The sequence below is a fragment of the Thamnophis sirtalis genome, unplaced genomic scaffold, assembly GCF_051295495.1.
Source record: "Thamnophis sirtalis isolate CommonGarterSnake01/CBP01778 unplaced genomic scaffold, rThaSir2_p1.2 scaffold_9, whole genome shotgun sequence".
Classification (NCBI taxonomy): domain Eukaryota; kingdom Metazoa; phylum Chordata; class Lepidosauria; order Squamata; family Natricidae; genus Thamnophis; species Thamnophis sirtalis.
The window spans coordinates 62,599,384-62,627,133 of NW_028261389.1; the positions used below are offsets into that span (position 1 = coordinate 62,599,384).

The window sequence follows — 27,750 nt, forward strand, 5'->3', positions numbered from 1 at the left end:
AATTATACTAGACACTGCAGAGGTGGAAAAACATTTGTCTCCTGAAAGCAGTGTCCTAATGAGAACATGCTGAAACGATACTAAATTATTGAGATGATTAACTGAGAATACACACATATTCAAATGACGTTTTGAAATAAACAGCAGCGTCCGAAGAAAGTGCAATAGAAGATTGCCTGACTAGGCAGCTCAGTGGCTAAGACACTGAGCTTGTCGATCAGAAAGGTCAGCAGTTCGAATCCCTAGTACAGGTCTCCTGCGAGAGCAGGGGGTTGGACTAGATGACCTCCAGGGTCCCTTCCGTTATTATATAATTTAAAAAAAGATGATGGAAGCTGAGAACGAACACAGCTACAGCTGGGCTCTATGGAAAACAAAGTCAGCGAAGCATGAGCTTATATAGAAAATCAGGAATGGATTCCACCAGGATTGGAAAGCGCCAAAGTAAAGAAAATGACCTTTTTTGTATTATCCGTAATGTCTTCTACGCATACATATTATTTAGTAATGAATCAAATGCAATACCTTACTCTTAAGCAACTTGGCAACTTTAAGACTTGTGGACTTCAACTCCCAGAATTCTCCAGCCAGCATAACATAGCTGGCTGGAGAATTCTGGGAATTGAAGTCCATAAGTCTTAAAGTTGCCAAGTTTGGGGACCTCTGCTCTTAATCCACTTCCGCCCACAGAGCTAACATTAACAAAGAATATTACGATGCAGCATGCACACTTGTTTCCAGATTCAGTACACGCATCAGCCCAAACCTTTGCTCGATTGGCGTCACACCGCACCACGTATTTCCCATGCTTCCCCCCCACCCCCCAATTCTACCACGTATTTCCCATGCTTCCCCCCCACCCCCCAATTCTACGTGCTAGTATTGGCAAAGAGGATTATCCAATCAGAAATGGAAAGGCGTCGACAAGGGCGGGAATTGAACGTTTGAGTGGCAGGTTGATGCTCCCCGCCTTCTTTGCACTGCTTTTCCCGATTGGTCCGACGACACATTCTGTGTACACATTAGAGCCAATAAGACTTCGCAGATTGTCCTCTCCTTCCTCCAAGCATTTTGATTTTCCCAACCCCGAGTGCTGGAGTTCAGCAGAGGCTGTAATTTGGGTAGGAAAGTTCTTATCTAAATACCGTTTGACATTTCCCCTGTAATACGAGTCTGGGTAGCTGCTTTAGAAGTGAGGCGTCTAGTAGGTTAAAATTAAATTTGGAATATTATTGACGCCGATCGCCTAATTTCAGATTTTTCGAAGTGATTGTGCTTTCTTTGGGGAATTGGAATTGCTTTCTGCACATGGTCAGAGGAGTAGATTTTTAGAAAATGGATTTTGCACATTCAGAGCTTAAATTTACTAGAGGCAGATCTTCCCTCCTTCTTAATGTTACATTGTACACTTTATTTTAAGGATGGTACACAAAATTTGCAGAGTTTTTTTTTTCATTTTAAATGGCTTTATTTCAACTCTTATTTTCAAGTCTTTGGCAACTCTTAAAGTGCGTGGACTCCCAGAATTCCCCAGCCAGCTAGAGAATGGTATCTAAATCAGGGATCTCCAACCTTGGCAACTTTAAGCCTGGCGGACTTCAACTCCCAGAATTCCCCAGTCACCTTTGCTACATACAAGAAAGCTTTGCCGGCTGGGGAAATCTGGGAGTTGAATTCCGCCAGGCTTAAAGTTGCCAAGGCTGGAGATCCCTGATTTACATACCATTCTCTAGCTGGCTGTGGAAAATTCTCAATTTCAGTCTTTTTCAAACATGGCAGCTTCAAGATGGCCATGCTGCCTGTGGGATTTCTGGGAGTTGAAGTCAGCATGCACAGTGTTTTATCTTATTCTTGCTAGATCCTTCAACACTGGGCTTTGATCCTGAAATTATTTTCTTCAGCAGGATTTTCTAGATTGTACCTAATGGGTAAGAGAGTCCTGCGTGTCATTAAGAGTGATGTTAAAAGGAGAATTGGGTGGTATTTCAAGAGATTGGGGAAATTGTTCTTCTGTGCTTATTCAAGTCTAAAGAATTAGAAGATTAAAGAGTCTAAAATTAAGACCTTCCATTATTGAAATATCCTCACAAATTTCTGTAGCTTCACATGTCCATGGATGAGTTTTGACTACTGTTTGCCATAGGAAGGAAGTAGTTAATTTTAACTAATTCTAACAGAGACCCAGGTTCTGGATTCTGATCCCAGAGGTCATTGATTACAGCACTTTGGACCAACCTTTTTCTCTTAGCTCAGTGTTTCTCAGCTTCAGCAATGTTAAGATGTGTGGACTTTAACCGTCAGAAATTCTCCAGCCAGTTTGAAAATAATTTCTAAGTGTCTTCCAGCTGGATAAGAACATGCCCAAATTCAGTGTTTTTCCAGCTTGGCAGTTTCAAGATTGTCAAACTAGCTGAGGAATTCTGAGAGTTGAAGTTCACACATCCTGAAGTTAGCATTCAGCAACTCTCTTTAGGTTCCAGTCCAGAAACATCTGCACTTTTTGGGAAATATGCTTGTTTTAACCAATGAACTAAAGCAAAACAAACCAGAGCTGAAAATAGTGATTGGATTTTGCCTTACTTTGGTAAATCATAAGTGATAGTTTATCCTTGTCAAACTAACAATTATGAGTAGCTTGGATTTGAAAGAAGATGCTTTTAGTTTCTTCCTCTGGAATGGTCTTGCTGACTGGAAGAAGTTGTAGTCTGTCTGAAGCTTACGGTAAATAAGCTTGTTCCCACATGACTATAACCATGTTGCTTGTATCTTTCAATTTATATTTTATTTGTTTACTGGTATAATTTGATAGCTTATTAGTAACCTTGATTATCACTAAGTGTGGTATATTTTTATTCTTGATGAATGTATTTTATTCTCCTTATATAAACTGAGAACATATGCACCAAAGACAAATTCCTTGTGTGTCCAATCACACTTGTCCAATAAAGTATTCCATTCTTATTCTATTCACATAGTGCTCAGTTGCAGTTTAATGTTAAACTGAACCAGGATGATGATTGCTCTATTAAAATTTGTCAGCTGTAGCATCACTTCAGATTGTCCAAAGCAAAATAACAACTGATGTCTTGATTCTTCTGGTTTCCTTCTTGATACATGTTTTGTTTCTTTAATGAACCACATACCAAATATTTGCATTGTGTTTTCAAACAAAGTGATGGCAGCTGGAACAGCCTTGGTTTATGATGGTGAAATGATCAACCATAAGCTACTTTGGGAAGAGTAAGTATAGCTTTTGTTGTTGTTTTTTCATTTAAGAAACCTTTACTTTGCAATAAAAGGGAATTGCAGATACAGGTTGTTCTTGAGTTACAACAGTAATTAGAATCAGGATTGCCTGGGTGCGGAAGGCCTGGTACATGATGTGCAGAAGTTGGGGGAGAGGGTGCTGGGATGCAGGTGTGCATGTTTGAATGCAGCAAAATCCAGGATAGGAAGGCATAGCCTGGTGTGCAAAAAGATAAGGGGTGGGAACATGCCAGAGTGACTTGTAACATTCCTTCTGACTTTCCTTGTGGGAAGCTGGCAAGGAAGATCACAAAGGATGATTATATGATTGCTGGATAGTGTAATCATTCCAGTGTGAGCCAATTGTACTCATCTGGAACTTCAATTATAAGTATATATTTCTATAGCTACCCATATTAGTCAGTGGAGCACTATGATCAGAAACTTGCATATTTTGTATGCTTGTGCATTGTTTCTGCCTGTGCAAAAGGAGAGCGGCTTTGATGTTGATACATACACCCTTGCTGTGGATACTATTGCATGCTTCAAACAGAAAATCCAGTCCTGATCCTGCCTTAGTCCATTGCAGTGTTTCTCAACCTTGATAACTTTTAAGATGTGTTGACATCATGACTGGGGGATTCTGGAAGTTGAAGTCCACACCACTTCAAGTTGCCAAGTCTTAGAAATACTGTTTCATTGTTATCATAGAATCATGGAGTTGGAAGGGAGTTTGGAAATCTTTTAGTCCAATCCACTGTCTAAGGCTAGGAGATCATGACAAAACCCCCAGTTTAAAAGAGTTTTAGTTAATATCTGAAGTATTTCATTATCAATACTATTGTAAAGAATACATTCCTTCCTTCACCAGTTTTTTTCTTTCTAGTAATGAAAAAAAATCATCTTTCTTAACTGTAATATAGATTTTTAAGGATTTTACTAGGACCTAAATCTTGGTCTCAATTTTAGCCCAGACTGTAATTTGGAAGTCCCTGAACGGCTTTCCTCCTGCTATGGCTGCCTTCAGCACTATAACCTGATAGAAAGATGCATTTCTGTCTCTGCCAGAGAAGGAACTGAGAGTGAAATCACGCTGATTCACAGGTATGCTCCTAGGGCAGTGTTGGAGAAATAATAAAGGGGAAAAAAATCAGTGTCATATTTTCTTTACACTTAAAAGATATAATTTGTTTTGAAAAGTTTTTTTTATTTTAATTGAACAAAAACACAAAAAAAGAATCATCCTTCATTACATCTTGTAGAAAGCATGTCGATTGGTTACAGATAACTTTCATGGATTTCTTCCACAGTCATTACCTATAGTTCATATTAGATTATACACTTTAAATCAAAAATCTTTGTATATCTTACTATCAACGTATCACAATTCTCATTTGACTACAATTATTTGAACATGTTTTTACCTCAAATCATTCATACTTAAAGACACAACCACATAATGGCATTCATTAGCTATTTCAAAAAATCCTCCAATAACATTACACCTTTATGACATCTTTTAAGTAAAAGTCAATTAATAAAGTTTCTAAACCCCCCCCCCCACTTTTTTATAGCGGATATAATTTGTTTTCATAAAGTCCAAGTTAAGTCCTAAACCCCCTAAGAGAGAAATTGTTATTTGCACTGAGAAATACCCAAAAAGTTCAACACCAAAACCTGGTGACAAAATCGTCTATGTTAAATGATACCATTTTTTAGCTCATGGAATGTATATAAAGGTAGTCTTTCAAATACTACCATAATGCAGCCTGCCCAGTTTACAGCCTTTTTTGTTGTGGTCTTTAAGCAAACCAATGGTTCGCTGTATGAGTGGTTTTGCTGAAGAGCAGAAGTGCTGGTTTTGGCAAAACCATTGAAAAATTGCTCACATGACCATGATATGCTACAAGCAACTATAAATGCAGCCATTTTGCCAGGCACCCAACATTTGGTCACATGACTGCGGAGGGGGCTGACCATCAGAACACTGAATTCAGATTATAAGCCTATAATCAGATTCCTGATTAGCAGAGTTATAGAGGCAGCAGCATTTGAAACTGGCTCACACCCTATATTATGTCTATGGGTGACACCATATTTCTTTTTCTTTTCCAGTATGGATTATGTGGAAATTGTGAAGAGCACTGAGAAAATGGAAAAAGAAGAGCTCCAAAAAGTCTCTGCTGAATATGATGCCGTTTACTTTCATCCAGTATGGAGCCTCATCGAGAATTTTTCCTAGATATAATATTCCTTAGTCATAAGTCATTTTCTCCAAATCCTGCTGTCCACCCAAAGAGTTGTAATGCAGCTGTTCTTCAAAATTAAAACATATTGTTCTTAACTCATGGATATTTCTAAAGGATCCAGGGACATTTTGCAGGAGATGGAGAGTTGCAGCTATCAATTCGACTTTTTGGCTTCCCTGTGGAAGGCCTGAACAGGATCTATTGTTTTTGCTACCACCACTAAACCCTTTCCTGATTTAGAGAAAATTTTCCCTGTATTTTTTAAAATCTCTACCCAAAATTATGTAACTGGAGTAAGATGCTGAACATCACAGTCATTTTGTTAATGTTTGCAGAAGGAACCAAATTTAGCCGTTGATAAATAACTTAAAATGGGTTTCCAATGGCCACCCTTAACTTTAAAATGTTTCCACGGGTTCACAGCTCTTACCTTCCCTGGAACTAAATATAAACTTGTCCCTTTGAACAGGTGGAGCTTTTCTTATGGCCAAGACTCCAAGCTTCCTCCAGACCTATCTTTCTACCCATCTCCCCAAATTCCTTCTTTTTTAGTTCTCCTACTCCTGGGAGTATACATTGGGAGGAGGTGACTACTGAGTGATTCTTTGAATTATAGTTCTAATACCCAATGCCTGCCTGAAGGGAAATTCAGTGTTGTAAAGTGCCAACCTGTTCCCATCTCTTCAGCCTTCACTCATTCATTCTCAGAAACTGCAGTAGAGTCTTTGAATCATTAACTTGTTCTATTCCTCAGACAACGTATCGTTGTGCCAAACTGGCTGTGGGAGCAACACTGCAACTGGTAGATGCTGTGATGTCGGGAAAGACCCGTAATGGCTTGACTCTAATAAGGTAACCAAATTGAAATGTTCTCTAGGTGAATGTTATTTGGTACAGTTTATGATTAACTGACTCAATCATGCTTGGTTGCAGGCCACCAGGTCATCATAGTCAAAGAAGTGCAGCCAATGGATTTTGTATCTTCAATAATGTTGCGATTGCAGCAAAATATGCTCAAAGAAAATACGGCTTGCAAAGGTGGAGTATAATCGATTTAAAACCCCAAAGTTTTGAAGGTCTTAACTTTGAATGAATGTTGTTGTTGGTTCATGCAGGGTCCTCATTGTTGACTGGGATGTACATCATGGACAAGGAATTCAATATGCATTTGATGATGACCCAAGGTTTGTCAATTACTTGTTCTTGGAGATGTTGCAGCAAACCTGAGTACTGCATGAGTTTCAAAAAGTTTTTATTTTGGAAATGAATTACCAATGAACTTCATTATCAAACAGCAGGCCTCAAGATATTTTGATAGCTTTCGCTTCACAGTGATGATACAGTTATGTATCATTTTGGTTTTTAGGCAGATTGTATTAATTTTGCTATAACCTATAACTTATGGGATGCAGTGGCTAAGATGCTAAACTTGTCGATCAGAAAGGTTGGCAGTTCGGTGGTTTGAATCCCTAGCGCCGTGTAACAGAGTGAGCTCCTGTCACTTATCTCAGCTTCTGCCAACCTAGCTGTTCAAAAAAATGTAAAAATGCAAGTAGAAAAATAGGGACCACCTTTGGTAGGAAGGTAACAGCGTTCCATGTGACTTCGGCATTTAGTTATGCTGGCCACATGACCAAGGAGATGTCTTCGGATAGCGCTGGCTCTTTGGCTTTGAAACGGAGATGAGCACCGTCCCCTAGAGTCGGGAACGACTAGCACATATGTGCAAGGAGAACCTTTACCTTGTATCTTACAGTCTGTGTTTTTAACATTGTCCTAAAAGTCCCTTCAGTATTGAACTAACGTGATAGATGAGGTCCTATTCAAAGATAGATAAAGATGAAAACAACTGATTAAAAGTATATGTGTTATTGTGAGATACATCTTCAAAATGGATGGCACTCATACCAACACACACATTTTTGCAGGAAACTTTAGTTCAGCGACATCTTAAAAACTACTCTGACTCTATAACTATGCAAAATCTTTGAGAACACCCTATATTTAGATCAATTTGCAGAAAGCTAAATAGTGAAAATCCATAGATTTCAGACTTAGTTCAGCTGTTCTATCCTGGAACAAGCACTGCTGAGAGTAGTTTGCTTGTTTGGTATATCAGCGACTTCATTGAATGCTACTTTGTTCTTGTTAGTGTTCTATATTTTTCCTGGCATCGGTTCGAACACCAGAACTTTTGGCCTTGTCTCAGTGAGTCTAATTATGATGCGGTTGGTCAGGGGAAGGGAAAAGGATTCACCATAAATCTCCCTTGGAATCAGGTAAATATTGTTTAATAGCACTATAATATAAATAGATGTTAAACTTGAGCAGTCATGCATTTGATGCAGTTTTGTTTTTAATTCCATTTACACACCTAATATACATATTTGCAGTCAGCTCAGAACTCATTTTGTAATTAGACTAGATTTGTGTTCTCATATGCAGTTGATGAATTATGCACAGGGAAGCAGAGTTTCCTCTGAAATAGTGTAATTTAACAAAAACACTCATTTTCCCACTTTACTGTTTATAAAAAAATTATTTGTAGTGTGGACTTTTAAGAAAAATGACAGTTTTATTAGTGTGGTAATATTAATAAGGGAAGCATTTGGGCAAAAACAAAAGAAAAATACAGATATTATATTGTCACATGGAATGTTATATAAATGTTAAAATAGCCATTTAATTTCCCTTCCTGGGGATTTAGAAAACTTTGCTGAATACAATTCAGAATTTGTTGGAGAAGCACAATGCTCTCCAGAGACAATTTCCATGCAGATATTTGTCGACTAATAGGCCTATATCATGGCAGTTTGGGATGTTTTTGTTTTCTGTTTTAAAAGAACTGTTATTTTATATTATGCTTGGCTTTGCAGATTGGAATGGGAAATTCAGATTATTTGGCTGCATTTCTTCATGTCTTGCTCCCAATAGCTTTTGAGGTAACTTTTGAATTCTGGACCTTCCCCCCCCCCTCCCCTCAAGATACGCTTAGGATTATCTGCAGGAAGAAGGCCCAATAACCTTCTTATGAAGGTTGCATGAACTGGGCATGGCTAGTTTAATGAAAAGAAGGACTAGAGGAGACATGATAGCAGTGTTCCAATATCTCAGGGGTTGCCACAAAGAAGAGGGAGTCAAGCTATTCTTCAAAGCACCTGAGGGTAGAACAAGAAACATTGGGTGGAAACTAATCAAGGAGAGAAGCAATTTAGAACTGAGGAGAAATTTTTTGACAGCTAGAACAATTAATCAGTGGAATAGCTTGCCTCCAGAAGTTGTGAATTCCCCAACAATGGAAGTCTTTAAAAAGATGTTGGATAGCTATTTGTCTGGAACGGTATAGGGTTTCCTGCCCAGGCAGGGGCTGGACTAGAAGACCTCCAAGGTCCCTTCAAACTCTGCTATTGTATTGTATTGTATTATTGCAACCAAGACAACAGCTGTACTACACTCTTGAATTTTTTGCTCACGTTGGGAGCTCCCCAGATTTGCTAGATTTTTTTTTAAAGAGACTATGAGCCCCTTCACAAATGTTACAACTCCTGAACGTTGTTGTACAATTGTGTGACAGAGCCAATTCTCTGACATCTCTGTCGTGATGTGAAAGGAAGAGCTCCAGAGATGCTACAGGTAGTCCACAACGTACAACCACAATTGGGGGCAGAATTTCCATTAGTAAGCAAGGAGGTTGTTCAGTGAGCTGCACCCCATTTTATGACCAGTTGTTCAAGGACTGTTAAGGGAATCACATGATCATTAAGCAAATCCTGCTTCCCCCATTGACTTTGCTTGTCAGAGGCAGTCTGGAAACATTGCAAATAGTGATCTACATGACCCCAGGATGGTATAACTATTGTAAACACATGCTGGTTGCCAAAGTTTGATCACATCACCAAGGGGATGCTACAATGGCCATAGGAGCATAAATCACTCTTTTTTTTAAAACTGCTGCTGTAACTTCAGTCACTAAACGAATGGTTGCAACTCGAGCTTATTACCTGTAATGAGAATGCCCATGGTCTTCACTTTTCCCTGCCTGTTTGACAGCCATGGTTTTAAAATGAGCAGCTCAAACTGACTGGATTGGGGCTGAATTGTGAAAGAAACAAATGAGCAAGGAATTAAGAATGACAGTGTGAGGTCTGATTAGACAATTTTGGTCCTCCATATCTTATATTGATCAACAAATCTCCGCATTGGCGTCAGGAAGAGCATCCGGCCAGTAAACACTCTGCTAGCTCCATTCAGTTGCCCAGAATCTACCCTGCAAGGGATTATTAAAAGAAGAAGATGATATCCTACATTGGTCAACTGGACGGAGTATTTCCATACAAGTTCTTCTTAGCAAAAAGGCAGCAATGCAGAGGAACCCCTGTGGGTTGCTTTAAGTCAGTGTTTATTAACTGTCTGGGGCATTCTGGGGATTCCACACATTTTAAAGGAGCTGAGGTTGAGAAACACTGCTCAAAAGTTTTATGAAAAGTTGGAAAGGGAACAGTAGATCAAAAATCAAATCTTGATTAATTTAAGAAAGTAGGTGGTTGGACATCGGGGGTGGGTTTCAACCGGTTTGCGGTGGTCCCCGCGAACCGGTTGGTCGGCGAACCCGGAAGTAAGTAACTTCCGGGAACGGCGAAGGGACCACCCGCCCGCCCGCGCTCCTTACCGGTCTTTGAAGGCTTCTGCGCTTCCACGCAGGCGCATGGCACTTACAGCGCCTGCGCGATTCTCCGCGAGCAGCTGGAGCATCGTGCAGGCGCTAAGACGCATGCGTGAACTGCGCGTGTGCACGAGGACGCTGCCGGCCCCGTTCCAACCGAACCGGTTGGAACGGGATAAGCTCCCACCACTGTTGGACATGCCTTGAAATGCTTATTGGAGAACCTGTGACTTTCCAGATCTTGATGAGTTACAACTCACCACATCTTTATACTGTGCACATTATGCTATAATATAAACTCTGTTGATTTTTTTCCCAACTGTAGTTTGATCCAGAACTTGTTTTGATTTCTGCTGGATATGACTCTGGAATAGGCGATCCAGAGGTAAGCTCTTTTCTAGATACTGTTTTTCTTTCTTTTTTCCCATGAAAACAGGCCATTTTTAAAAAAAATCTTTGTTTCTGCTTGCTTTATTTTTAGGGGCAGATGAAAGCAACTCCAGAATGCTTTTCCCATCTTACCCATTTTCTAATGAATTTAGCTAATGGAAAGTTGTGTGTAGTTTTAGAGGTATGGATTTTATTACAGTCTATTTCCAATTTAATAAATGCTATCAACTTTTTAATTAGAGGTACTGTTCAAATTTTTCTAGGATTATGAATATTCACATATTGACAGAAATCTCAGATGCTCACTGATCTATGAATACAGGTAGTCCTCGACTTATGACGTATCACTTAGCAACCAATTGAACTTCCAATGGACCTACCCGAGGGATATTTACAACCTGAATTTGAAGTTCCAATGGCCACCCACAGTCATGTGACCTCACTTTGTGTCCTTGGCAACTAGAACACATAGGCCATTCCGGAGATCATAAAAATATTTGAGGTTTTGGAATATTGAGATAATACTATTGTTTCTTACAATTATATTTTACTTTAAAATTACTATATAGCATTAAAAATATTACAAGTATAGAAATCTATCAATTTGACCTACCATCTATTTATTATATAAAAAAAGCAATGAACGGGTAATTCTGATAACAAAGCTAAACTTCGAAGCCCTTTGTTAACAAACTGTTATTGTTTTTAACTCACAGAAAGTCCAGAAGCATCTTCTAATCTCCCATAAATGCCTTACAACCATTGTCTCTGAACCTTCCAGCATCAAATACCATAGATTGATTTTTAATGGGAAGAACAATTCCTCCCAGCTTATCATCTTTACTTTTCTTTAGAAATGTAAACTTTCCAAACAACTGCTTCTCATTCCTCAAAAGCATAGATCTCTATTGAAACTATTTCCATAACACTTGTTCAGTACATTTTCCTGCAAATTGGAATGCAGTGTCTTTTGGCAACTGTCTTCTATTGCATGTAGTGAGATGTAATATTCAAAGTGTTCAATCTAATGTTACTTGGATTTTAATATAGTCCAGATTTGTCTTATACTCAAGCTTTCCCAGCAGGGTGCAAAGTTTCTTTCCCAGGACAAAAAACCAAATGTTCCATAAGAAAGTAACCATAGAAGAAGCCAAGATAAGAATTTCCATAGTAAGAGAATAAATGAAAAAGAAAAAAAGGGAAAGTTCCCATCTTTTTAAGATAAATAAAACCAAGGATATATGCAAAAATAAAATGAAGTAACATAATTCTTTTGCTGTTATGCCTATAGTAAAATACAATTGGGTAAATCAAATCAAGTCACTTTCACAGTGAATAGGAAAACCCTCACACTGTTGACTTCCTTGCGGCGAAAGAGAAAGTATTTTAAAATTCCAAAGTACAACAAAGAAAGTTCACATTTGTATACCAACAAGAGACTGTAAAGCCCATCAGCATTCAGCCAGGCTATTAACAGTTAAACTTCAAAGCTTCGAAAATATTCTTCATCTAAAATATACAGTGACAGGAAAAGATGGAGACACAATCCTCTGACTGCTCTTAACAAGAATTGCAATCCTCTGGATTCTCTTTCCAAGCAAGTACACAGTCGCCCAAGGGTCATCGTGAGTCACTCCTAGATGCTCCCCTTCAAATCTGGCAAGCCACTGCCAAAAACTGGCTTTGGCAGCAAGTCAACTGTTTGTGGGAAAGGAAAGAAAAGCACTCTGTCGTTCAGCATACCATTTTCTGAGGTTCTCATTTTTTTTTCGTACTAGAAGAGATTTCGTGGCACGACAAAACCGCGGTCCACTAAAGCGCGCCCGATTAAAGCGCGTACCTGACATCAGCAGCGCGACAAATACGACCGCGGAGAAAAAAGGGCGCTTTAAAAAGGGCTTTTAAAGCAAGCCGATTCACGTAAAGGTAAGGGTTAGGGTTAGGTTAAGGGTTAGGGTTAGGTTTAGGGTTACGTTAAGCGTTAGGGTTAGGTTAAGGGTTAGCGTTAGGTTAAGGGTTAGGTTTAGGGTTAGGTTAAGGGTTAGGTTTGGGGGGGTTAGGGTAAGGTTTTCGCGTTAATTTTAACTTTACCGCTCACAGCGTGATGTTTTCGTCGCGCTGTGATGACGTCAGGTACGCGCTTTCGTCGAGCGCGCTTTAGTCTACCGCAGTTTTGTGGTGGAACCAAGAGATTTAGGTTGTCTTACAGATAGTCCTTAGTTAATGACAGTAATTGGACTGGAATTTCTGTCAATAAGCAATGGCAATCCTAAGGCAAGATGTCACATGACTCTGGTGGTGTTAGTGGCGAAGTCGTGTCCGACCCATCGCAACTCCATAGACTACGTTCCTCCAGGCCTTCCTGTTTTATACCATCCTCTGGAGTCCATTTAAGCTCACACCTACTGCTTCAGTGACTCCATCCAGCTACCTTATTCTCTGTCATCCCTTCTTTTGCCCTCAATCGTTCCCAGCATTAGACTCTTCTCCAGTGAGTCCTTCCTTCTCATTAGGTGGCCAAACTATTTGTGTTTCCTCTTCAGGATCTGGCCTTCTAAAGAGCAGTCAGGGTTGATCTCCTCTAGGACTGACCGGTTTGGTCACCTTGCAGTCCAAGGGACTCGCAGGAGTCTTCTCCAGCACCATAGTTCAAAGGCCTCCATTCTTTGACACTCAGCCTTTCTTATGGGCCACCTTTCACAGCCAGACATTGCAACTGGGAAAACCATAGCCTTGACTATACACACTTTTGCTGGCAGAGTGATGTCTCTGCTTTTTAGTATGCTGTCTAGATTTTCCATAGCTTTCCTCCCCAGGAGCAAGCGTCTTTTAATTTCTTGGCTGCAGTCCCCATCTGCAGTGATCTTGGAGCCCAAGAAAATAAAATCTGTCACTACCTTCATTTCTTCCCCATCTATTTGCCATGAATTGAGGGGGCCGGATGCCATGATCTTAGTTTTCTTAATGTTGAGTTTCAAGCCAACTTTTGCACTCTCCTTTTTCACCTGCATTAAGAGGCTCTTTAGTTCCCCTTCACTTTCTCCCATTAGAGTGGTATCATCTGCATATCTGATGTTGTTGATATTTCTCCCGGCAATCTTAATTCCAACTTTTGATTCTTCTAGCCCCGCCTTTCTCATGATGTGCTCTGCATATAAGTTAAATAGGCAGGGTGACAGTATACAGCCTTGCCTGAGTCCTTCCCCAATTTTGAACCAATCAGTGGTTCCCTGTCCAGTTCTCACTGTTGCTCCTTGACCCAGATATACGTTTCTCAAGAGACAAATAAGATGATCTGGTACTCCCATCTCTTTAAGAACTTACCACAATTTGTTGTGATCCACACAATCAAAGGCTTTAGCATCGTACTGCTTAGCAATTACAGTTCTGGCACTTCTGGTTGCCATTGTTAAGCAAATCCTGTGTCATTGTCAAGCCCAACGTCATGTGGTTGCCATTTTCAACCTCCTCCTGGCTTCCCCATTGAATTTGTTTGTAGGAAGCCAGCAGTGAAGATTGCAGATTGTGATCATAACTGCAGGAGGCTGTAAAATCCTAATTTTCAAGCCGATCCCTAATTTCCTGAATCATGATCATGTAACTGCATGGATGCTGTGACAGCTGGAACTTTGAAGACTGACTGTAAGCCTCATTTGTTGAAGGCCATCATTAATTTGATCACTGAACAAGCAATCCTTAAGTGAAGAAGGTATTTTCAATAGTATTTTCTTTTTTGTAAGCCGCCCGGAGTCCTTTGGGATTGGGCGGCATATAAATTTTATAAATAAATAAATAGTGATTATATAAGGTGTTTGGAAACAAGCATACATTGGTGCCTGATGAATATTACTTGTTTTATTTTCTAATACTTTAGCACATGGATGTTGTTGTTTGCTTAATCTTTGCTTGGAATTTTGTACGCTCCTTTATATTTTATATCTGTTTTTATTTAGGGTGGCTATCATTTACGGTCACTCTCTGAATCAGTCTGCATGACTCTAAAAGCTTTGCTTGGAGATCCTTTACCTCCTTTGTCTGGTGAAATGATGCCTTGTTTAAGGTACATGTATGACAATGTTCATGTGTGTAGGCATGTAATAACTAAAAAGCTAGATCTGCATTGACCAAAGGCCAGTTCTAAACAAGACTGAGGATGGGACAATCTTTCAAAATTATTTCCATTAATGGATTGTCAAAAAAGCCAAAATGGGGATCATGCAATTGAAACCACTATCTGAACTTTTTTAAAAAAATTTCTGTGGGCATGTCTGTACATAGGATTCTGTTATTTAGATCTTTTGAGTCAGCCAACAGTGCAAAATCCAGCATGTACTTATCTTTTACTGGTCTACCCAAACCTGGCATTTAAATGCAGCTTCTAACAGTTTTATGTATGCTGACTTGTAGTAGACAAACCTGTGAAGATTTTACAGTGGGGAGATTGGATGTACATTTGGTATGTACCTGTTCTTTTGGTGTTAGGCCTATTAACCATATTGCATTGTTCCATCATAAAATCATTGCTCAGGGAGGAAGATACGTACGTTCTTAATCTGTTCTCCTTAATTGTAGGAGAACAATGGTGTACAATTACGACATGGATAGATTTTAATCTTTTTAATTTGAAGATTTCATATGGTCCACCATATCTTTAAACCAGTATTTCTCAATCTTGGGAGCTTGAAGATGTGTAAGCTTCAATTTCCAGAATTCCCCAACCAGCATGCTTTCAAACTATGGATGACAAAGACAGAAGCTCATATAAAGCCTAAGTGTTACCCTAAAGAATGGGAACTTCTAGTGACTTTCACTCTCTCAACAAATGGCATAAGATATAGACAGTATTTGATGGGATCTCTGAAACTGGTGCAGGAGGCATCTACCCACAAGGTATTTACTTGTGCAGTGGATTACTCCTTGCCGTTTGCAGGTGGTTATAGATAATTTGAGTAAAGGTAAAGGTTCTCCTTCCACTTGTGTCTGATTCTAGGGTGCATTGCTTGGCCAAGGGAGCCAATGTTGTCCAAAGACTTTTTCCATGGTCATGTGCCTATCATGGCTATACTCCAAAAGCACAAAAATGGCTGTTACCTTCCTACCGAAGAGGTAGTCACATCTGCATCAGTGGTGAAATTTATTTATTTTTTGCTACCAGTTCTGTGGATGTGGTTTGGTGGGGTCATGTGCCCCCATAGTGGGGGCTATGACCACATAGCCATTTAACTGGGGAATCAAAAGACAGAGACTCGCTTTAACAATGTCCTGCTGCAGCAGAGTTGGACTAGATAACCTCAAGGGCCCTTCCAGCCCTGGATTGTCCTCTAGTGCCAGGTTTGTAGTCCTTCCTCCCTCTCCTTTTTCCCTCCCTCCCTCTCTTTCTCTTTCTTCTTTCTTTCTCAGCACCCCCCCCCCCACCTCCTGTTTTTAGCCTAGCAGGTTTCACGGAAACCTGCTGGGAGCAAAATTGGACCCCACCCCACCTCCGCATTTCTGGAGAACCTGTAGTAAAAAAAATGCTTAAAAAGTAAAAAAAAAAAAGTTCAGAAGATCAGCTGTGTGACGTGCAATTGTCGTAACTTTTTTAAAAACTTTTTTTAGTATTTTTTACTACCGATTCTGGGAACCAGTAGCATCTTTTCCTTTCGGTTCAGGCGAACTGGCCCGAACCGGTAGCATTTCACCCCTGATCTGCATGATTTTGAACTGCTAGCTGGGTAGGAGAAAGAGCTCATCCTGTGGTTGAATTAAACCAAAAGTGTAGAGTTGCATTGTTCTATTCCAATAATTCGGGTGCCTCTGTAGGTTTGCTTAATTGCCTACAAATATGGCAGTCTATATATCCAAAAGAATCTCCACTGCTTATGTGAAAGAATTTTTTTCATCAAAATAGGTAGATTTGAGCTGGTTTTTCTTTTTAAAATGTATACATATTAGAAAATCCTGGGAATTACAAAGGATGGTAGAAAAATTCCATATACAGCCAGATGGGATATTGAATAGGTAAAGGTAAAGATTCCCCTCATACATATGTGCTAGTTGTTCTTGACTACCTTATTATGCTTTAATAATTTTATTTCATACAAGTTTATTTTAGATACCATAGCCTCAAGTTTTTGTGGCATATATCATTGCAAATAACACTTATACAGACTTAGTATTAAAAAATATAGAGGTTTAAAATATTTTTTTTTAAGAGAATGTGTATCCCATTTGATCTTTTTTAGTGCAAGGGAATCAATTCAGAATGTGAGAGCTGCGCATAAGCCATATTGGAAGTGTTTGACATATGAAGGTAATGGCAGGAATTGCCTTTTTTTCTGATATATTGCTGCAGATCATGGAAATATTAAAACATTTCTGGATTTAGTTTACTGTCTATCCTTTTCTTAATTCACAGAAATCTCACTTATCAAGTTTAAATATTCCAAAGCAGATCCTTAAGTAGAACAAGTTATCAAATTCCTGTTTCAATTTAGAAGCAGTATTAGAAACAAGATTGGCTAGATTTAAACATCGCTAGGTGATAAAGTCACAATAAATAAATTGACAATATATTGAGTAAATTAATTTACTCAGTATAAATTAACAACTTGTCCTAAAGCTTATTTCTTCTTCTTCTTTCTGAATTGTCAAATGAACGATTGACGATATAAAGGATGTCAGTGGCAAACTTAGCACAAATAATTACAACAGTATACTTGGTTGAAATAACTAGAGTTAAATTAATTTAAAAGTATATCTGTACTTAAAAGTATGCTGTATGTACTTAAACAGTGTATACTTAACAATATCAACCAAAAGAAGTGTTTTTCAGAATATGGGAGCATAAGCACAATGAGTTGCAATAAGGACATGATGCTTTGATTCATTAATGCAGGGCTGTCACACTCCTGGCCCGCAGGCCTGATGCGTTATGTGCTGGCCACGCCAACGCCCGGTTTAGCGATATGTCACATGACACTGCTGTGACGATGTGAGTTTGACACCCTGGCATTAAGAAGAATTACATCTTCTTCTTCCTTGTAGCAGTTGGGAAAATCCTAACTGCTTGAATCAAGTACCATTCTCCTTCTACTATTTCTTCCAACTCATTTTCAAAGTAGGCACAACCCATCTGTCTGACTTGTAGATCATAGTACATACGTCCAACAATAAAAGGATTGCTAAATATTTTACAGTAGGCAACAAAAATGTAAAAACTGTCTATTTTTAATATGTTTTGTACTAAAAACAATAATGTTAAAATTTTGAACTAAACAAATCATTTCTGAGCTAAATGCCCCCTCCCCACTCCCCAGAAATCTGATCAGAGATTTCAAAATGTGGCAATACCCAAACCCCGAGTAATACTAGCATAATCAACTTTCCATAAGTTGTCTGGAATTTTGAGAGTTGTAATCCCAACAGATCTGGAGGTCACTGGTTTGAGGAAAACAAGCATAATTTGTCTTCACTATGGAGACAGGCTGTGTTCTGTTGTTGTTTCCAGATGTAACTCCAGTGCAAGATCTCAGTACTACATCCTGTCAAGCAGAGAAAGCTGAGCTTACACAGAGCAACGTGGAACTCCTAAGTCCTCAAGAAGTTGGAAAGGGAGATGTCAATGAAGTCATCAAAACAGATAGGTTTTTGGAGACGCATATGAAAAGCATTTTGTCTTTGAAACCTCCTATTAAAACAGCAGTCGCTGTTGATGAGAGTGGCACACAACTCCTCCCACCAACTGTTCATATTCCAAAGGGACTGGATATGGAAGAGTTCAAAACTACTATCAGGTTAGTCATACTGTTCACCTCAAAACGGGGTGTATCATGGTACAGCCAGATATTTAGCATTCAGCTTTCCATGAAAAAGAATGTTCAGCCTCTCCAATTAAAAGGATGGGTAGCAAAAGCTTGTCTGTGTAAAGTACAGGAAGTCCTCTACTTACAAAAGTTCATTTAGTGACTGCTCGAAGCTACAATGGCACTGAAAAAGTGAGTTATGACCATTTCCCACACTTTCAGCATCCCTATGATCATGTGATCAAAATTTGGATGCTTGGCAACTGGTTCATATTTGTGAGAGGACAAAATCATGTGATCCTTTTGTGACCTTCTGACAAGCAAAGTCAACGGGGAAGCCAGATTCACTTAACAACAGTGTTATTAATGTAACAACTGCAATGATTCTCTTACCAACTGTGGGAAGAAAGATTGCAAAATGAGGCGAAACTTACTTAACAAACGTTGCCTTCAGCAACACAAATTTTGGGCCCAATTGTGGTTCTAAGTCAAGGATTACCTATAGAAGGTCAAATAGAAGTGGCCTGTGATTATTTATTTCGCAAAATTGTAAGGCTGCCAAACACACACAGAGACGTTTCAGGGTGTCTTACAACATTTAAAAATCACATATATTAACAAAAACAAACCACCCTCCCCACAGTGATAATCTGTTTATCCAGAATTCAAAAGTCCTATATGTTGCAAGAAGAAATTGCTATGGCTTAATTAGTGTTGCAGTTAACATAAGATTCCTCCTGAATAATAGGGACAACACTTAGTGTACAGTACACAGAGTAATTTATAATTTAGCCAACTTTTATATGTCCATTGAGAAGTCATAAATTCAAACTTCAGCATGTTGTTCCAATTGTTCTGGTGTATAACCATCATTCAAATATATGTATTTCACAGTGCATTTCATGTGAAAAATATGAAAGAAGCAGCTCTAAAGTCACACTTGAATATGTTGGCTGTCCTTAACAAAATCATCAAAAAGGAGGTAATGTTAATCATTTGGCAAAACTGTGTTGATTCAATATGACATATTTTCTTCTAGTTGGTTTTGAGGAGAACTAAACATATTTTAAAATCTCACAGTCATTCCTATAGGGAAGTTGTACTTAAATTGAAGCTATGCCCTTTCTTTTTTGTCTGTGAAGATTCTCAGCTAGCCAGGTCATAATTGTATCAAAAGTGGGTTTTATTTTGGAAAAAAAAAGCATCTGGATTGATTTTTTTGAGGAAAAGCAAGACATTTCACTTCCTATCCTGGAAGCATCAACAGTTGTATTGGATGCTGTGGGAGCCAGAAGAACAGTTATTGACAGTTGAGATTAGTTGGTGGTAGGGGGAATGAAAATATTGTATTTTCTTTCCAGTCAACTGATCTTTTTCCTCCCCCCCCCCCCAAAAAATCATTCCATTCGCCTTTAAAAAAAACAAAAAAAACCCACTTGATATGTTTCTTTTTTGGTCATTTTCCTGCATAGCATCTTAGATGTAGGCTGGTGGATATCACATTATGTCTCTCAAGCAATTAGGATGTAAATTCATTCTCTTTAAAGAGATATATCACAAGTTCCATCTGCATGCTTAACTACCTAATTATTATATGGATGGTTAACTCTTTATATTCTCCTAGAACAATGCATTATTATCCCATTACACTAATTGCAGCATAATTTCTCTATTACTGCTAAGGTAAAGGCTGCATATATTCCCACCTTGGGCATTGGGCTGTAATGTAAATGCTAATGCTAGTAACAATAACACATTTCAATTAACTCAATAAACCTGTCAACTGTGTAGAGAGAAGACTAACCTGGGTTACAGAGATGTGAATAATTTTTCTGAAACCAGTAAATCACATCTGAATAAATATTAAATATTTTTGCTAGAGCTGGAAAAGCTTGCTTGATGTCAAGCTAGGTTGTATGCATACAGATGATGTCCTCAGGTAACCACAATGACAAAGAAACAACAGTCCAGATCCTGGCTTTTGTACTTAAGTTTCAGTGTGGGATATAAGTCTCAGAGCTGGCTGGGTGGTTTTGGGTCAGTCACTCTCTGTCAGCCCAATTCACCTCACAGGTTGGAAAAATTTGTTGTTGGAAAATAGGAGAAGGGAATATTGTGTGTTCACTACCTTGAGTTATTTTATTGAAAGGATCTCTGAAGGATTAGAGCATACATAGAGTGTAACCTAATTCAGCTTTTGTTAAATTGCTGTTGAGAGAAGCTCCATTGTAACCTAACGTGCCAACTTCATAGATAAAACTTCTAGGCGAATTGCCAAGCTTAGCCTAGCAAAGTATTCTGCCAAGTAACCTTGCTTGTAACTTGAAATGTGTGTTCAGCATTCCCTAACAAAGCTCTGACGTGTGCCAGAAAATGTATTTCTTTCCTCTTCTAAGGTCTATTGTTTTCAGAGCGCTGAGAAAAATCATGAGGTTTGCGTAACATGAAATAATGTTTCTAACACTATCTGTGCAAGCTGTGTAAGACTAAGAAGTTTGACAAAAAGGTTTTTTCCACGACAACGGTGAGGCACGAGCCTGTTTTTTTCCCTCTCCCTCTGCCTGCTCTGTTAAGGGGGAGATTAAAATGCCGTCAAGTCTTTTTGCTTTCTGCACAAAATAAAAATTGATTCTCCGTAGCCTCGGGTTCAGAGTTTCATTGGAATTATCAGATTCTGAGCTGAATTCAAAAACCTTACATTATAAAAAGGGTAAAGGCAGGATAAAATATTTAAATAATAATTGTGGCATCATGATACGTATTTCATTATTTGCCTCCATCCTCCCTATACTGTATACCTATGGCTGTATCACTTGTATCCATGCCTGTTACAAAATCATGTAAGATTTTGAAGAGGCCCAGATGAGGTTTGAGGTTTATTCGATTTATATGCCGCCCTTCTCCCAAGGACTCAGGGCGGCGGGATGGGATGTAGTCCATCTCCATGCCAAAGTAGACCATTTATTCATGCATAATCTTTGCTGGGATAAAAGTTACTGAGTAGAAAACAACTTTGAGTCACCTAAGTCAATTCTAATACTTTTGTAAATTAAATGACAATAATTCCCTCTTTGCACAGTTAATTTGCCCAAATGAATAGTAGAGAGGTGCTGCCAAATTATTAGCGTTTAGCCAATTAGTTAATCAAATTTCTTTGTGCTAGCAACATCCTTTTTAGAATTGGAGTCCTTCCATTTATACTTGGGGAAGCCTAAGTTTCTTTCTATTTGTTCATCAAAATGTTTTCTTAATATTGGTTGATTGAAATCAAAACCAGAATGTATCCTGTAAATAGACTACACATTCCTATTTAGTGCATTACTAAGATTTAACTGACTGTTTAATTTAGGGAAAATATGTCATCAGACACTGGTGTTTGCTGATAGTCCTTCAAATAAAGATCCTTCTCTAGATGTATTCATGGCCAAGTTATTACTTTTGGGGGAAAATAGGAACATATCCAGACTTGATAACTATATGCTTTTAAATGTCCAAATATTTTGTTTTGATATTAATTTTGCAGTATTTGCAGAGACTTTATTTATTCTTATAACTATACAGTTCCAGTCATTCATATGCAATGAATTTATACATATAGGGCAATACAGATATATAATTTTGACTGTAAGTAATATTAAATAAAATAGTAACGTTTTAATTATTATATTATTTAGCTGATCAATGGGCTTGCAGTTTCATCTACACCTTCACTTTCTTCTGCCATTGCGGTAGCACATTGTAGAAACTGGAAGGTAGAAAAGTAGGTATAAGAATGTTGTGTTTAATACTTTCTTGCACAGTTTTCTACTTAAAGGACAATATAATAAATTATTATTCAAAAATGATTCAAAGACACACTCTGAATGTCACAGAAAGACAACACTTCTCTATTCTTCATTGAAATAGTTGATTTTTTTTTAGCTATCTGCACAATCCTGAAAAAAAAAAAAATGTTTTTAGGAGTCATACTAACTTTAATTAACCATCTTCTGCAAACCAAGCGTATTTTTTCAATGGGATCCTTGGTGTTTTCTGAACTTAGTGGTTTTCTTGCAAACTTTTCATTACCAAATAGATTTTAGCTAGTTTGGCAGTGAAACATCTGCAAGAAAACCACCAAATTCAGACAGCACCAAGGACACCACAGAGCTACAGATATTCTCTTTTATTAACATCTTTTCAAAGTGGTCACAACTCTAAATATTGTGCCTTTTTTGGCTAATGCTTTCAGTTCTTCTTAACATTGTCTATTATTTAGGAACTTGGGGAAATTCTTGACAGATTTGGAAAAGCAACGAATCGATCATAACCTGGACTATTTTGTATACATATGCACTCCATATGCAAAGTGAATAGAATTCATTTCTATATGAATAAACTTCATTTAACACAGTAGGATTTTTTTCTAAGTGGTTTATTCAGAAGTGCATTGTGTGCAATTTGATCCATTTTAAGAATACTATGAATGTATATGATAACGAAGATGCAAAAGACTAAATAATTATGGTGGTAGAAAGGGACTAAATAGATATACTTTGGGGATGTATGGGCTATTGTAAAAAGCAGAGATTTGCTGCTACTGAATGAATACAGAATATATTAAAGGTAAAGGTTTCCCATGCACATATGTGCTAGTCGTTCCTGACTCTAGGGGGTGGTGCTCATCTCTGTTTCAAAGCTGAAGAGCCAGCGCTGTCCAAAGACATCTCTGTGGTCATGTGGCCGGCATGACTAAAAGCTCAAGGCACACAGAACACTGTTACCTTCCCACCAAAAGTGGTCCCTATTATTCTACTTGCATTTTTACATGCTTTCGAACTGCTAGGTTGGCAGAAGCTGGGACAAGTAACAGGAGCTCACTCCATTACATGGAGCTAGGGATTCGAAATACCAACCTTTCTGATCAACAAGCTCAGCGTCTTAGCCACTGAGCCTTACAGAATATATTACTTTGATAGAAATAAATTAGTTAATAACATTTGTTGTTCATGATTTATAATATTAATTTATAGAGTAGGAAACCTTTGCCATATATGGTATAATCCTTAAATTGTTTTTTGTAGTTAGCATATTGTCAGAATTATATGTATAGAATTATAAAAGAGCTCTTAAATTTAAAGGTTTAGATTACCAGTTCCTTCACTGAATGTTCAGAATTATTTATTCTGTAATTATAATGGTAGCTGGCTATAGATGGTTAATTTTGTTGGACTGTCAGCTATGCCAGTATTTTTATGTAGTCCATTATCAGATTACCTTACATAGACTAAGCTACTTATCATAACGTTTTGTCTACTGGTTTACGCACCAGGCTAGTTCTAGTCACACCTTAGGCCAGTCAGTCTTTCTCAGCCCAACATACCTCACAGGGTTGTTATTGCAAGAAAAAGAAAGAGGGAGATGTATTTGGTAAATTTGCTACCCTGAGTTATTTATAAAAAAATAATAAAGGTAGGATATAAGTAAATAATTATTTTATATACATAACAGATCTTGAAATATTTTGTTTTGCAGAATCCTGTGTGTATTTGTTGGTGACATGGATAGGAAAATTGAGTTGGATGATGAGTAAGTCTCAGTATTTCAACCAGTTTATTTAAATTTGTGCGGTTGGTTCTCAAATTGAAATTCTGCTAAGGTTAGTGGGGCTTCGTAAGTAAAACATGCAACTTTGAATCTGTTTTTTTTAAAATTAGAATAATTTTACATCTAAAACATGTATTTGATTATGGCAGTTCTTTACAGCTTGTATATTTCCCAGAATATATGTATTTGCTTTATTTTATTATTACCAGAGTGGCAACTATTTTATAGAGATAATATTTATAGAATCTATTTTTTTTAAATATTTTACAGCAAAGTCCTCTTGATCAATATTTGTGCTAAACATTCTGAACAAGTTAACACCAAACACAATATCTCTCTCAACTGGAAGGAAGTAGGTGTGGCATTTTATGGTCTTTCTTCTTTTATCACCCAAGTATGATTTAGTGAGAATGCAAGGACATAAATTTTGAGTTGAACTATATATTCAGCAATTTTTACTGATTTTAGGGTGTGGATGACATGCAAATATTTGAAAATTGTGGTCCAACTGAGAATTCTGCCTGCTGGAAATACACAGTTTGCTACCTAGAGTCATGCTAGAGTTGGGTTGGCTATAAATTTAACAGCCAATCAATCAGTCTTGTAGCAAATGCTATAAATATATTTGGGATAAACTGAAGAACTGCTGCAGTGGGAAAAATTGGCACAACATTTTTAGAAACTTTGAAACTTTAGCACAATCTTTAACCCTTGTCTTCCCTGCATGAATTGGAAAGGTCTGAGAAAAAGCACAATTGTAAAATAGATATATGGTTTTTCCCACCACTGACTTCCACATAGTTTTTTATGGACATCTGAAGCAAGGAAGTCTGATTATATTAATCACACACGAAAAGAGTTACTGGTTTGATCACTTTGGGTTCCAGGAATGACAAAAGTTTGTTCATGCAGACCTATTCAACCTACCGTCTTTTTTGGACTATAAGATGCATCGGTGTAAAAAACACACCAAGATTTTGAAGAGGCAAGTAAGAAAAAAAAGTTTTTGCCTTTCCTCCGTCCCCAGCAACACTGTGCAGGCTTCAGCAGGGCTGAGGCAAGGCAAAAACGCCTCCATTTTTGCCTTGCCCCAGCCCTGCTGAAGCCTGCAGAGGGCTGCTGGGCGCTGCGGGAAGGCAAAAAAGCATCCGTTTTTGTGAAAAAAAGTCCCCATTTTCCGCCCGTTTTTTGCAAAAATGGGGGCATTTTTACTTTGCCCCAGCCCTGCTGAAGCCTGCACAGTGCTGCTGGGGGCTGAGGGAAGGCAAAAAAGCCTCCATTTTTTATTTTAATATTTTCCAAAGGACTTGAAAGCAGGATTATTGGGCTGGAAAGAACTGCATGTTAGTGTTATGGCCCTATAGATCTCTCTGTTTTTTTATCCCTTTACACGTAATATGGAAATATAGTGTCTATATTGAGAAATTAAGAAATTTAGTTTTGGATAATTGTAATATGCTAACATTAATTATTAAAATAAAATATTTTAATTTTTTGTTCATTTTTGGAAGGATCCTAAAACCAACAACTTCTTCTCTGCTACCTTTGGATTTATTCTTCCAGTTGCATACAGCTACCAGCCTAATTTAACCATTGTAATTGTTGGAGCAAACCAGAACCTTGGCAAAAATAGAATTTCCTTGCTTATTAGCTTACTGCAAGGATTAGCAGAATCTCAGATTCTCGCTGTAATACAGGTAAGGAGTACGTAAGTGGTTTTACAACAAAATAACCTTTTTTTTTTTAGAATAAAGAATCGAGGGGAAATGCGTGATTAATTCCTTCTAAAACTGTCTATAGTTTCAGATTCTCTTGTTTTCCTGAAGCAAATACATGAAGAATCTAGTAAGGTGCTGTAGCATTTCAATTTCAGTTCTAAAAGGCAGTGAAAGGCAACTGAAAATTCAAAGAAAAGATGTATTGTCTTTAAAGTGGTTCAGACAATATTTTGTGTATTGTGTCAGCACGTTTTTGAGATTCAGTCTGAAGAATTGTGCAGTTTTGCTTCTCTGCTTATCTATGTTCCTAGGCCTGGATTTCCTGGGAAAATCTAAATAAGTCAAACGAAACATGCATAACAATTATTGCAGGGGTTCTTTAACTCTGCAGCATCATGGCATCTCTAATAAATGAACATACAGTATGTGAAACAACACCCCTCCCAAATACAATGAATGATTTCATTGTGGTTAGAATTTAGCAAGAAAGAAATATGACTTCATATGAAATAACTCATTTTTAATATAGTTATCATCAGGGGTTCTCAAACTTTGTAATATCACAATTTTCCATTGTGAGACCAAGCTGATGCAGACAAAGCAAGGAACAAAACTCAAAGCAAATTTTGACAGGACACCATTGTCAAAATCCATTCCACTTTGAGAAAACTTGTGTAGGCATCATGCCCAGATAAAGGGAGGGGGAAAAAGCTGAGAGCAAGATTTGGGCAGTGCTTCTGTTTCATTGCTCTAGCCTGATTACATGTACACATACAAACTGTGTCTCATCTAGGAAGCATCTTCAGAAGAAGTTCTTGGATGAGAAAACAAACATTTTTAAGGAAAAAAAAACAAGAAAGTCCAGTTGCCTTTTGGAAAAAACACCTTTGGGGCAACACACACACACACTTATCTAAGGTTTCCCACCTCACAAATTGCTGAGAGATTTCCACCTCGCAGTTGAGGAATCCTAATTTATGGTATTAAAAATAACTGACTCCTTATTGGAAACATTCCCACATTGCATTAAGCATGGTGTGTTTCATTGTGTCTTACCAAATAAATCTGATTTGTTTGGGTTTGCAGAACATGTCAAGCTATAAACCAAGGTTTACCAACCACAGAGGTCTAGTTAAACAATTCACTAAACCAAAACCAAGCAAGTGGCAATATGGCATAGTCCAGTGATTCAACACAGCCATTCAATAGAGTACAAATTATCAGAAGTGACACTGCAAGCAATAAAATGTTTCTTTCTTTCTTTTTTGGAGATAAGTACACATTTATGCAAGTGTTTTACTTTATTTTTAAAGGATTCTGAAGAAAAAATAATGCAAGATGTAGCCAACATCTTAACAGGTGACTTTATACCCAACTTTGAGAACTTTGCACCAGATTTACAAGAGAATGTGGAAGTGATAAAAGAATTAAGAGCGCAATTTCAACAGGAATGGAAATTGCTTCAGTGTTCAGGTAACCAATCAGAGATGAATGAAAACAAAAAGTAAATCTTCATTACATTTAAATATCTTACTGTGAAGCTTTGAATTACTTGAGGTTAGAGATTCTCAAGAGGAAAAAGATGCATTTTTGCTATAAAATCTGACTGCTTTGTTGTTGTTGTTTTTGTTTTGTGTAGCAAAGAATTTCAAAGATGAAAAGTAATCTTGATTTCAACAATCTCTTTTCTTCCACAAAAAAACAAAAGATCAGAATAAGGCATGATTTATGAATAAAAGGGCACAAAATGTTTCTGAACTGATTTTTATATAATTTTTATATTGAAAACTATATTCCAGCCTGTTAACTTCAGAAATGCTGTTGGCTTTGCTATAAAGACTTTTTAAAATTTTATACAGTAAAAATATATAAATATTTTATATGTACTGTATAAATATATGAATATTGCATTAATATTGTATAAATGTACGAATAGAAGGGAAACTCATCAAATTTGCAAATGACAATAAACTGGCAAGAATAGACAACACTACAGAAAATAGGCTCAAGATCCAGATAGATCTAGACAGATTTGAACACTGGGACCTATCTAACAAAATGAAAAATAAGAAACACATTTTGTATTTAGGCAAGAAAAATCAAATGTACAGGTA

At 37.7% G+C, this 27,750-nt stretch overlaps 1 protein-coding gene across 3 annotated transcripts; it reads left to right on the forward strand.

The window, feature by feature from the left end:
- Nucleotides 1-1,057: 1,057 nt before the first annotated feature.
- On the forward strand, nt 1,058-27,394 carry HDAC10 (histone deacetylase 10). 3 transcript variants are annotated; one of them, XM_087722151.1, is made up of 20 exons: nt 1,058-1,121; nt 3,174-3,240; nt 4,216-4,350; nt 5,362-5,458; nt 6,250-6,347; nt 6,429-6,533; nt 6,611-6,679; nt 7,648-7,774; nt 8,372-8,437; nt 10,484-10,543; nt 10,640-10,729; nt 14,502-14,608; nt 16,773-16,840; nt 18,038-18,323; nt 19,227-19,314; nt 22,007-22,092; nt 23,847-23,900; nt 24,189-24,270; nt 25,430-25,615; nt 26,950-27,394. In XM_087722151.1, exons 2-20 carry the CDS (start codon nt 3,176-3,178, stop codon nt 27,142-27,144), a joined length of 2,064 nt encoding a protein of 687 aa, XP_087578277.1. In that variant the 5' UTR covers nt 1,058-1,121; nt 3,174-3,175; the 3' UTR covers nt 27,145-27,394. The 3 variants fall into 3 exon arrangements, with proteins under 3 accessions (XP_087578277.1, XP_013910270.2, XP_013910269.2); XM_014054794.2 differs by lacking the exon at nt 1,058-1,121 and adding an exon at nt 2,640-2,721; XM_014054795.2 differs by lacking the exons at nt 1,058-1,121; nt 26,950-27,394 and adding an exon at nt 2,638-2,721 and having other exon boundaries at nt 24,189-24,274; nt 25,430-25,558.
- The last annotated feature ends 356 nt before the right edge of the window (nt 27,395-27,750 follow it).

Excerpts from the sequence above, each read along its gene's own strand:
- HDAC10 (XM_014054794.2), top strand. The coding sequence starts at position 2,652 with ATGCTTTTAGTTTCTTCCTCTGGAATGGTCTTGCTGACTGGAAGAAGT. Across the intron at positions 6,680-7,647 it reads GCATTTGATGATGACCCAAG|TGTTCTATATTTTTCCTGGC; the intron begins GTTTGTCAATTA and ends TGTTCTTGTTAG. Across the intron at positions 7,775-8,371 it reads TAAATCTCCCTTGGAATCAG|ATTGGAATGGGAAATTCAGA; the intron begins GTAAATATTGTT and ends TTGGCTTTGCAG.